This window comes from Lissotriton vulgaris, unplaced genomic scaffold (assembly GCF_964263255.1).
Source record: "Lissotriton vulgaris unplaced genomic scaffold, aLisVul1.2 SCAFFOLD_220, whole genome shotgun sequence".
Classification (NCBI taxonomy): Eukaryota; Metazoa; Chordata; class Amphibia; order Caudata; family Salamandridae; genus Lissotriton; species Lissotriton vulgaris.
In genome coordinates this window covers 406,911-419,652 of record NW_028248788.1, presented here as the reverse complement: position 1 = coordinate 419,652, position 12,742 = coordinate 406,911, and the positions used below count along the sequence as shown (strand labels likewise).

The 12,742-nt window shown below is 48.7% G+C and overlaps 1 protein-coding gene across 3 annotated transcripts in view; it reads left to right on the top strand.

The window, feature by feature from the left end:
* The window catches only part of LOC147663817 (transcription initiation factor TFIID subunit 1-like), a 382,030-nt gene that overhangs the window by 59,871 nt on the left and 309,417 nt on the right, over positions 1 to 12,742 (top strand). For all 3 annotated transcript variants that reach the window (XM_086950182.1, XM_086950180.1, XM_086950181.1), the window contains exons 9-11: positions 589 to 705; positions 1,448 to 1,615; positions 11,889 to 12,016. In XM_086950182.1, coding sequence (XP_086806308.1) covers positions 589 to 705; positions 1,448 to 1,615; positions 11,889 to 12,016 — 413 coding nt within the window. The remainder of the gene's footprint in view (positions 1 to 588; positions 706 to 1,447; positions 1,616 to 11,888; positions 12,017 to 12,742) is intronic.

Genomic DNA, 12,742 nt, shown 5'->3' with positions numbered 1-12,742 from the left:
AGTGTTCCTTTGAAGCACCATAGAGGAGGTTCGATGGTTCTAGCCCTCTCAAGCTTGCCTCTGTAAATTTCATAGGTGACTCCTTCTCTATGGAGTAAACACAAGGAGACTGGGGGAGAACAGGGGTGGCGAAGGGAGCTAAAGAACGATGATGGATTCGACCCAGATCCGTAACTGAGAGTGAGTGTCTGAAAAGTTTCAGCGCTCCGTCCATCATCTCCTCGTGTTTGCTTCCTTTTCTATGGAGCACATCTAGTAGAGGAGCTTCTGGCGCTGATTGTGCTGCGGGACCTTCCTCAGTTCTGTCCGTATTCTCGTGGTCGTGTGTGGAGTGACTGGTGATGTAACTCGGTTTTCGTATTGGTATGGATGCACTGATATCTTCGTGTGATGAAGTGAGCTGGATCTCTGTTAACAGTGACGTTAGTGGGTTCCCAGGTTGCCGGGGAAACTCTCCTTGGTTCTGGTACAAGGAAATGAGCTGAATGTCCAGTCGTCGTACACATGCTGTAGGCTACTTGTAGACTTGTATCTGCTGTTCACTGTTTCTGTTCAATCTCTGTTATAACTCCACATGGTCTTTCCCAGGGCTGAATCGCAGTGGTTCTCTGCTAAATTTGCCAGTTCCGTTGCTGCAGAAACCAGGTATCACCAGCATCTTGGGCATGTCGAAGGGGAAGGAGAAGCATCAATCAGATCAGCCAGGTGAGCACAGGGACTACTGGCGAGTCTCGCCCTCGAATGCTGTTAGCTCTCTCGGGAGCAGGGAGGTGGGTCTCCTACCCGAGGATGACGAAGGGACGTTGTTGTTGCTAAAGCTGCTCCAGGGCATTAGAATCCATCCATGAATCCTTCCTTCTCATGTTAACCTGTATGATAAAAGACTTTTTAACTCAGTGAACACGAATAAACAGAATGTTACGGAAAATTATAATGTATCAGAAACCCTAAACATGGGTATGTATCTGAGAACACACCATTTTGGCTCCTGTTCCCATAAACGTGCTTGCACCAGTAAGAAGTAACCACTTATTTCGGAAATTAAAACGTTCTAAAAAATCGCTGGCTATCAGGTAATGTAAACAACCCAGACTGAGGTGACTGCACACACCACAAACACTGACTTGAGGGGCAGCCCCCCACAGCACTGACTGTCCCCCTGCACTCTTCTGACTCCGATGCAGAGATGGGAACGTGAGAACACCTGTGCAGCGATGGAGATCTGGGGCAGTTTGATCATATGTGCTGTGATCGAGGTCAAGGGAAGAACATAGAGGTCAGTTAGTGTTGGGGAAGACGCTATGTGGAAATGTGTTCTCTGTGGCGCCAATGTCAGCGCTGTGGGCAAACGTTTGTACGGCGCTGGAGCTGGAGCTGGATAATGCAGCAGTTTGATTTTGTGCATTGAAGTTTACCTAACAGGATGTCACTTGTTTTGTTGCTTCAGGTTCCATGGAGGACGACAAGCCGTGGTTTTCCATCTTCCCCATCGATAATGAAGAACTTGTGTACGGTCGGTGGGAAAATAACATTATCTGGGATGACCAAGCCATGGGGAAGATCCTGGAGCCACCGGTCCTGATGTTGGACCCCAACGATGAAAACATAATTCTCGGTATGATGACCTCTGGGGAGTGTGAAAGGGGAGGAGGGCGTCAGGGACACTCCAGAGAACCTTTGACTGGTTGTTGTGCAGATGCTCTCTCCAGGGCGAGGGCCTCTGGGAGTGAAATGCATTGTCTTGGGTAGAGACAGTGATGTCAGGAAGGGTCGTGTCTGGTTTCAGGATAATGTTGCCCTCCAGGGAGTTCTCATCACTCTTATGAAAGGCTTGGTTGAGGAGTGTGAATGGGGAGACCTGTTCATTATATAAAGCTACAGTCTGATTCTTGAGGCAGAAGTAAAAAGTCTTTCATTTAATTGATTTTGTGCTGTTTAAAGCACACGGTTACCTTTAGAAGTCATGACACAGGATTCCAGTAAGAGTAAATAGAAGGAAGCGTCATAAAGTTGGGACCACCCATAAATATGATGCATAAAGTAGAAGGTGGCATTTAAGGTGGTGCCTAGGTTGCATACTTTAGCTGCCAGTAGGAGAGGGGCCAAGTCCCATCTTCCACACACTGGGAGGGGGCAAGGAAATGCACTTTGTTTTCCTCTCAGTTAAGCTGCAGTGCTAGAAGACCTCCATTCAGACTCTTCTGAGAGACGTGCTGTGAAAGGGTAGTTCTGCTCTCTGATAATTCACTCGTAGAGTGTGCTGGAATTCGGAGAGGATGCATGACACTCCACCAGTCCCTCTGCTTGAATTCACTTTTTCTGCAGCCTCCTTCATGGCTCATTTTTATTTTAAGGATAATATATTGCTACTTAACTGTACATCATTTTGCTTTTTTTCCTTAGAGTGGACTGCTCGTTTTAGATGGCCATGGTTGTTCTGCCAGAGCCTACCCTAATCCCTGATGTGAAGATGCGCTTTATGCTCGGCCACTGTACCCTTTTGCTTATCATGGCAGTCACTGTAGGAACCCTCAATTTGCGTTTTCAGTTTTTTCTCATGCTATTATCTTCATTTCTACTTCTTACTTTCCCATATTATTTGAGAACTGTTGGTCGCTCATTTTTTTTTTTTTTTAACTTTAAAAAAAAAAAAGTCCAGAGGACAGACTCTCCAATTCAGAGCACTAGTCGGGACGGACGTTCTCCCCGCTCAAGCCAGGCAATGAGCTTGCCCGCTTTGTCTCCATGCTCATACACGCGGCACTGTGTTGCATTGTGATGCACTAAGGCTCGTTCCCTAGCAAGATTCCTATATTCCTCCTCACGGAGCCTCAAGAGGTGGAGGCCGGCCTCCGTGGGAGACTCAGCCACCTGCCTCTCCTGGGAGAGAACTTCCTCCTTCCCGAGCAGCACAGCCAACCCTTCTTTCTTCTTCTTAGAGACAATGGATAACACCCCACCTCTGGCCACCGCCTTAAATGCTTCCCACAGCGAACTGGCATTCTCAGAGAAATACCGATCAGACATGTGGCGCACCTCCTTAGCAATGAGCGGGTCTTTCAGCCGCCAAGCTCCTATGGGAGCTATCCTGCCCACAGCCGGAAGCTCCAGCGCAAGGCACAACCATAGCGGAGAGTGATCAGAGACACCCCTCCCCAAATGCCTGACCTCCGACACATACAATGCCATCTCCGCTGGGAGGAGGACGTAGTCCAAGCGTGAGAGAGTGCCGTGTGCACCTGAAACATGAGTGTAATATGTCGTGCTAGGATTACGGACGCGCCAGCAATCAATCAGTCCCAACGTACTGATAAAGTCAGACAACCATCTCTGCACCTGTGGCAGCACCCGCGGGGGGTGGGGGGGGGGGATTAATCACACCATCCACCACCGAATTAAAATCGCCTCCCAACACCAGATGACCAAGGGGAAGGGTTAGAAAGATGGCCCCCAAATCTCAGAATGTCTCGGCCTGGAGAGCAGGGGGAACATAAATCGATAAAAATGTGACTGTATGGCCCCCAACAAGCCCGACACTCCAGCATAACGACCTCTCTGATCCACCCAAGTTGCCTGCACAGAAAAGGGGAAGGAGTTTTTGAACAGTATCCCCACACCCCTAGAACCAGTCGTGTAGCCAGCCTGTACTACTAGTTTGTAACCTCCTTTGTGCATGGCCTTACACTTGTTCCCCACTAAATCAGTCTCTTGGAGAAGGACTACGTCTGGGGAGTTCCTTTTGACCAGCTGACTGACCATCCCCCTCTTGATCTTATCACCCAACCCGTTGACGTTCCAACTTAGCACCTTGATCCCCGATCCCCTGAACTCACGTCTCCCCGAACCCATGTACTTGAAATAGCAAAACTACGTTTCCACCTGAGCAAATAGAAGACCCAGAACCATCAAAAATACAAACTACACTCACCCCCACCCTGCATACCTGCATTTGGCTACCGCCCCCCAACTCGCAGTGTGCCTGTCGCCCCATAATAAAACTGAAGACTATCTAAAAATAGATTGTAGGAGGATATCTGTGCCCCCCTTCCCCGCCTACCCCATGAATCTGAAGCTAGCTCTTAGATATGCAACTATAACAGTGAGATCTATCTGGAAGCCTTTCCCACCCCGCTGTTAACGCCATGTCCAAATAAAGTTCTGCGTCACCCGGAGTCTCCGCCATCATGGAGCTTCTTCTTCTCCACCGTCCTGATCCCGGGGGGGTCTTGCGGGCCAATTTCTCAACCCAGTCTGATTCTATCTCAGGATTGTCAAAGAACCAGACCTTCTCGTCTGCCTCAACTCGTAGCTTGGCCCGATACAGCATGGCATACTTGATGTCCAAGTCTCGAAGTTTCCGCTTGACCCCCCCGAAGCTCTGCCTCTGTACCATTTGCGTGAAATCAGGAAAGAAATTCACGGTTGAGTTCTCAAACATCAGGGGCCCATCGGTCCTCGACGTCTGCAGGATAGCGTCCCTGTCCCTGAAGTTCAGAACCCTGGCGATCATAGGCCGAGGCGGAGCCCCCGGTCGTAGTCTACCTCCGGGGATCCTATGAGCCCGCTCCACCGTGAAGAAATTACTGAGTCCCTTCGGCTTCAAATGGTTCATGATTAAATCCTCCATTAACAAATCGGGGGCAGGCCCTTCGGCTTTCTCCGGTATCCCGATTACTCGCACGTTGTTCCGTCGGGCCCGTCCTTCGTAATCATCCAGCTTTTGGGCCGCAGTCTCGCCAGAGGCCTTGAGGCACCTCACTTCCCTCTGAAGCTCAGCAACATCATCAGTCAAGCTCCCCGTCTTGATATCAAGCGACTTAACCTGCTCTCTGGTTAACCTCGATGGTCACGATATCTAATTTGTGATCCAGCGACTCCATACGTTTACCCAGGGAGGTTTCGACCCCTCGTATAGCCGCCATTAGGTCAGACATCGTCGGTTCCGTAGTCTGACCCGATGATTCCCCTCCACTGTCCTGCGACTTCCCGAGGGTGACAGGGGAGTTCTCGGCTGCGCAGAACAGTCCATCTTATTGACCTGGACAGTTCGGGAACCTCTGGTGTTCTTCCACTGCTGTTTATCGAGGTCCGGCTTGGTCGCCATCTCGGGACGGACACAGGAGGAACCCCAGACCACAGGGGTACACAATACTCCGATACGTCCCAGTACGCCAGTGCCAGGAATAATGGCCCGAACTCCAGCGGCCACGACCCGATCCCAGTCACTTCACTCCACTGCTAACGATCGTGATCCGAGCGAAGCGCCTCAAGTCCCGGCACGAGGAGCACGATCAAACCAAGAGGTGCGACTGAAGGCGCCCACGTACTGGCATGTCCCCTCTCCACTGGCGAGGGAAGCGCCAACAATTCCCGTAGATGGAGTTACGGACCGGCGACTTCCGGTGGCAGACCCCGCTGTTGTTGCACTAGAGCCCTGACCGCCACCAACTCCAGGTCCCGGGCCCCAATTCTGGAGGCCGCAAAGTTTTCAGACAATGTTTCTCGGGCTCCCGGGGGTCTCCAGGAAGACTGAAAACGGCAGTCGTGTCCTCACTCGTTTAGCTACAGTTCCCCCGTCAATTATTCTCAGGATCTCGGACAGGATAGATATCGGGGTGGCGGGGTACACAGGAGCCCTGAGCTCATGTGGCCATCTTGGGCTCTGCGAAGCTCCTCCTCCTGGTCCCTCATTTTAATGGATTCAAGACACAGTTGACTTTGTAATTTATGTACCCTTTTTTTTTCATTAAATATTGTATGTGTCACATTTTTGAAGCTCTGAGCACGTTTTCCTCACTGACAATCTTATATTTTTTGTTTAATGTTTTGAACTGTTATTATAACATTATTATACTCCTCTTTCTACTTACGATTTTGAACCAGGGACCATTGTTATTTTCATTATGTTTATTTACCCCAGGTAGCTTGCTGTTTTAGGGTTTACCCTTGTGGTTCTCTGTCACTGGTATCAGCAGTTGGCTTGTGTAGGTATACACTTAGAATGTGACCCTAAGAGAGTGGTGTAGGACTCAGTTCAGAGCCCAGAGGCACACCGCAGTTGAGAGATTTTAGATCTTATCAGAAGGGGAGCAGGGAGATCACCCGTGTCCTATTCTCAAGACATTTTCTGCAGTGGAGAAGATTCCTATTTGTTCCAGTCTCTAGAAAAGCCTTGAGTAGTCGACTGTCCCACAATGCAGGGAGATCCAAGAGGATGAGTGTGGTAACACCTTGAAAACCATTCACGGCTTCGATGAGACTAGTCAACTCTCACACGACGCAGGGAGATCCAAGAGGACGAGTGTTGTAACACCGCCACCACCAAAGGCCAGTCGAAAACCATTCACAGCTTTGATGAGACTAGTCAACTCTCGCACAACGCAGGGGGATCCAAGAGGACAAGTGTGGTAACACCTCCAGCAACAAAGGTCGAACGAAAATGTTCACGGCTCTGATGAAGACTTGGCAACTCTCACATGACACAAGAGGACGAGTGTGGTAACACCACCAAAGGCCAACCGAAAACCATTCACGGTTTAGATGAGGACTAGTCAACACTCACAACGCATGGAGATCTAAGAGGACGAGTGTAGTGATGAGACTAGTCCACTCTCACACGACGCAGGGAGATCCTATTCTTGAGACATTTTCGGCAGTGGAGAAGATTCCTATTTGTTCCAGTCTCTTGAGAAGCCTTCAGTAGTCGACTCTCACGCGACGCAGGTAGATCCAAGAGGACGAGTGCGGTAACAACATCACCACCACAACCACCACCACCAAAGGCCAACCGAAAAACGTTCACGGCTCTAATGAGGACTAGTCAACTCTCACATGACGCAGGGAGATCCATGATGAAGAGTGTGGTAACACCGCCTTTGAGAAAGTGCCTCTTTTCCATGGAGAGCCCCCACTTTTTACCTGGTTTTGATGTGGTTTCCAAAGGAGTGTGCAGGGCCACTGCCAACCAAGTCCCCTGTGCCAGTTCTTCTTCCCTAAAAACAAATCCCTAGTTGACACTTCTGCTCTCTGTAAGTCCCTAGTGACTGATGTACTGAGAGCTGCAGAGAGTCCCCTGGGTCCCCCTCGCTTGGGCCATGCCACTGCCCCTGCAGCCTGCTTGCCCCTGTGAGGGAGAAAACAACAAAGTCGACTTGGCTTCCTTCCTGGGTGCCATGGCAGCTAGCACAGCCTAAAGGCATACGCAAGTCACCCCTGTAGCAGGCCTCACAGCCCTAAGGCAGGGGGCACTATACCACAGATCAGGGTATATCTGCAGGAGCAGATATGCCCCTCCAATATTAGGGCATATGCCTTAGTATTGTAAGTGCAAGTGAAGTCAGAGAGAGTACATGGCCTGGAAACCTGACAGCTCGAGTTCCACAGCAACATGATGGCTTCACTGAACACAGGAGATTTTGGTACCAAACTACTCCTTTCAATAAATCCACACTGATGCCAGTGTGGGATTTATTGTGCTATGTACCCAGAGGGTACCTCAGAGGTGCCCTCTGAAAACCTACCAACCCTGATGTGGTCACAGACTGGCTGTAGGCAGCCAGTCACCACCAGATATGTTTCTGGACCCTCTGGGTAGAGAGCCTCTGCTCTCTGGGACCAGAAACTATGCACATCCTGGGACGAGGTGTCATACCTCCTCCTCCAGGATGGGCCAGTGCTCGTAGAAGGGGAGCTTAAAAGGCCTGCCGCCTTTGTAATTCGACCCCCCCAGCCCCTGCAGATGGCAGCCCCCGGTTTACACCCCCACTTTGTGCGGCAAAACCAGTGGGAAAACTCAGGAATAATAGGAGGTGTGCCCACCTCTGCCAACTCAGGTGCCAGGTGAGGTGAAGCACATCTTTCAGACCCCACCATCTTCAAGATGGAGAAACCGCTCCAATCAGGACTAGGTCCATGCCCCCCTCCCACAGTAGGATGGCATAATAGAGGGGCCCATTGTCCCTACCTGCTTCTCTCTTAAAACTCCCCTAAGTCTAATATTTAGGTGACTTCCCCAGACCTGGAATCCAGATCAGCTTTATTAAGAAGAAAGATGATGACCCTGCATAGAAGACTGAAGATAACGTTGCCTTGGCCCCAGCGCTACCAACCTTTCTATAGCTTCAGTAAACCTGCTACCTGTCTTGCAGCCAGCGACCTCTGAAACTTTGAAGGACTGATGCCTTCGAAAAAGACTCCAATCTCCCGTGGACAGCTGCCCTGTCCAGAAGAAACCATCTCCAAATTCATAGGATCCGGGCGGATCCGCATCTCCTGCCCACCCTGCACCCAACACCCATGGCCTGAGTGGCTCACCTGTGCAGTGAAGCCTCCCAGCGATCCTGACCTTGGGTCCAGCATTGGCTGACCTCTCCTAATCTCTGCGCCTGCAGTGTGAATCCATAGGCTGCCATCATTGTGACCCGCTCAAGTAAGAAGACTCTGATGGCGAAGGGCACCCCTGCACTCGAAGCCCCTGGGCCTTGGTGAGCTGAACCAACGGTGCCCCCACGACCCGCTACATCTCTACTTACCTTGCCTGTCATTGGTCTCCCTCCTGCAACCTCCGGTGCAACACCTGCAGCCTGTTTTCTAAAAAATTATTCTCTACAAAAAAGCATGGGGGGGGGCTAACGCTGATTTTGCACCATCACCCGACTGCCCCTGTGCTGCTTGTGGTGTATGTTTGGTGCTGCTTTGTGTTCCCCCACCCCGTGCTGGTCTTAACCCCCAAAGCTTGGCCCCTGCAACAATCTACTTACCTGCAAGCAGTGTAGCTCCAGGCACCCCAGTCTCTGTTGAAAATCATTGGGCCGAACTCCGATTCTGACCTCTGCACCCAGCCCCTGGTGGTGCAGTTGTGATACTCCCTTGGGCCTTGCTGACTTTTGGTTCAGAAGACTGGGATTGTAAGTGCATTCATTACCTGTTAAACATTGAACTGTGTTGAACGTTTCTAAGTGTCGATTTTTCAAAGTGAAAAGTATTTTTAATTTAAAAAAAGTATGTACCTTATTACGAAGATCTTGTAAAGTACAATGAAAGTATTAGACAAAAATTGGTAACAGTTAATCGGAGCGCACTGCACAGTTAAGGTAAATGTATGTCTACAAACAAGTCAAATGGTGCTCAGGAGGAGAAGGAGAGGCTGGTTACCACAGCCCTCAAATGTTGACCACTACGTGGTACTGCAAATATTCAAATGTTCATCCGAGCACTCAATCAGTAGAAACAGTCTTATATGTAGTTTTCACTTGATTATTTAATGTCCAAGCTTCCAAGATTATTCACATCATAGTCCCACCAATCTTTACGAAGCACTGGCTGCTTCGTAAAGATTGGTGGAACTATGATGTGAATAATCTTGGAAGCTTGGACATTAAATAATCAAGTGAAAACTACATATAAGACTGTTTCTACTGATTGAGTGCTCGGATGAACATTTGAATATTTACAATGAAAGTATAATTTTCTAAAATTAGTGTGGATCTCTTTTTTGAGTCGTATTTCCATTATTGGTCAATAAAAGTCTCACGCTCCTCTGTTAGGCCTAAGGCTGCTCGCCTACACTACAACGAACAGAGCACTTTGAGTTTTACATTGAGCCCTGTATACAATTTTGGGGAACCCCTGGACTCTGTGCACAGTATAACCACCTAGTGGTGATATCATATGCAGAGCCAGCAGCCAGCAGCCAAAAATCGTTATTTTTAGTCTCTGTATGTGAATGAGATGAATTTGTTTTGACGGTATCACAGTAATATAATTCTTTTAAGCCTTTAAGGGAATGGGCTATTTGGCTGGTTACCTCAAAGGTTTATAGCTGATATGTTCAGGTTTTTAATTTTGAAATGGTTTAGGAGCATCAGACCACATTCATTCAATTCCCAGGCTCTTTCCCAGATGTGAGCTTGGAAGTGCCTCTGGCTTAGTAATCAGATACGTTTTTTTGTGGTGTGCGTTTGGGATTTATTGATGAGGTAGACATATGCTCTTTCCAATCTCGTATTCTCTGTAGAAGCATGATTTGTTTTGTTGTGAGGGGAGCGAGATTTCTGGGCTGGTAGAAAGTTGATTTTGTTTCATAAGGAGGATCGATACGTGCCATTATAATAATTTACTACCTCGATTGAAGTTTGCCTGTTTTGTCGCGATGATGACACCTGTGAGAGTATTGTAGTTTGAGAGTGTAAAAGTAACATCTCGTTAAAGCTTGCTTGGCCTATTCAGTTCTATTTAACAACAAGGGGTGGTGATGGACAGAGTCTCTGAATTAAGCAGAATACTCTCACCCAGTCAAGAGATCAGGGCTAGATCCAACACCGTTTTTTAGCTCACTGCACCATCCCAGCTCAGAACCTGGCTATATGCAAATTAGTCTGTTCCTGTCCCAGTGCATGATGGGAACAGGGCAAACCAAACTACCAAGCCAATTCTTACACTGGGAAGGAAACAAGCTTCCGGGGACCGGTTTCTGGCATTTCAGCCGTCGTCGGCCCGGCTTGCGTGAATCCTGATGGTGCAATGAGCAAGGGACTCACATCTGAGTATACCCTTCCACGCTTAGGGTGGACAAAATATTTAACAACAAGGGTTGGTGATGGACAGAGTCTCTGAATTAAGCAGAATACTCTCACCCAGTCAAGAGATCAGGGCTAGATCCAACACCGTTTTTTAGCTCACTGCACCATCCCAGCTCAGAACCTGGCTATATGCAAATTAGTCTGTTCCTGTCCCAGTGCATGATGGGAACAGGGCAAACCAAACTACCAAGCCAATTCTTACACTGGGAAGGAAACAAGCTTCCGGGGACCGGTTTCTGGCATTTCAGCCGTCGTCGGCCCGGCTTGCGTGAATCCTGATGGTGCAATGAGCAAGGGACTCACATCTGAGTATACCCTTCCACGCTTAGGGTGGACAAAATATTTAACAGCAAGGGTTGGTGATGGACAGAGTCTCTGAATTAAGCAGAATACTCTCACCCACTCAAGAGATCAGGGCTAGATCCAACACCGTTTTTTAGCTCACTGCACCATCCCAGCTCAGAACCTGACTATATGCAAATTAGTCTGTTCCTGTCCCAGTGCATGATGGGAACAGGGCAAACCAAACTACCAAGCCAATTCTTACACTGGGAAGGAAACAAGCTTCCGGGGACCGGTTTCTGGCATTTCAGCCGTCGTCGGCCCGGCTTGCTTGAATCCTGATGGGCAATGAGCAAGGGACTCACATCTGAGTATACCCTTCCACGCTTAGGGTGGACAAAATATGAATCGTTTTTGGCCACTATAGGTGTGGCAGGGTATACTCAGACATGAGTCCCTTTCTCACTGCACCATCAGGATTCAAGCAAGCCGGGCCGAAGACGGCTGAAATGCCAGAAACCGGTCCCCGGTAGCTTGTCTCCTTTCTGGTGAAGAATTGGCTTGGTAGTTTAGTCTGCCCTGTTCCCATGATGCACTGGGCCAGGGACATACTGATTTGCATATAGCCAGGTTCTGAGCTGGGATGGTGCAGTGAGATAAATAACGGTGATGGATCAAGCCCTGATCTTTGGACTGGGTAAGAGTGGTCTGCTTAATTCAGACACTCTGTTCATCACCACCCCCTTTTCTGAATCGGCCTATTCAGTTCTGCATTCAAGAACCCTTCGTACATTTGACTAACACTTAGGAGTGGATAAAGCAGAATTCACATTTATAAATTCGAAATCATGAATGTATGGACTTTTATTTAAAGCAATTCAGTTTACTTTGAATACTTATGAGATTGTTTGTAAACGTCTTCAGAAGGAGTTATTTACTTTGATTTTACTCAGTTTATTAAGTCAACGCTATTATAGTCTGAGAAATGTCCCTCATGGATTTCTTGTGCTTTTCAATGCTTTACAGAAATTCCAGATGAAAAAGAGACAACCACATCCAATTCTCCATCCAAAGAGAACAAGAAAGAGTCGTCTCTGAAGAAGAGTCGGATCCTTCTGGGAAAAACTGGGGTCATAAAGGAGGAGCCACAGCAGGTCAGTATGGTGTCTTTGTTGTATAGCTGAATGGTCGGCTCGAGGTATGACTGTCTCTCCTAGAGCATTGGTACTCGATCTCCTTTTTACTGTGTGGCTTGTGTCCTTCCATGCCTCTGTATGAGGGAATTTCTGTTCATTTTTTTCAACCCTTTAAGTGAGTGCATGGATTTTCTCACCTTGTGTGCTGCTTCCCCCTCAAATATCTGCCCCCTCCACCCACGTGCTCCGTGTTGCATCCTCTCCCCACTCTCAGTTTGCGGATTGACATCCCCCTCCCCCGATGTTGCAGTCTCCTCCTGGATGTCTGAGAAGGAACCTGGAGAGGAAAGAGAAAAGGATTAAAAGGGAAGAAAGTCTTTAGGGAAGGGTAGTAGAAATGGAAGGAACATGAATGACCGAAAAGAACATACAGACCGAGGACGGACAACACCAGAATGTAAGAGGGGACTGTGAAAGAAGAGCCGTCTGTTCTCAGGAAAGAGATGCGCAGTCAAGAAGCAGAAATGGAGAATGAAGCAGAAGCAGGAGAAGCACTAGGACCCTCAGCGGGAAGCAGCGGGAGGACGGTGAAGTCCCCAGAAGAGTGATAGAGGAAGACCGCCTCAAGTGGAGAAGTGTGGCTCAATGGTTAGAGCGGCAGACCCTGATGCAGGGGTCTGGCCCGGGACCAGGGTTCAATTCCCGCCTCGGCGGGTCTTGGGCTCAATTTCCTCAGACCTGATA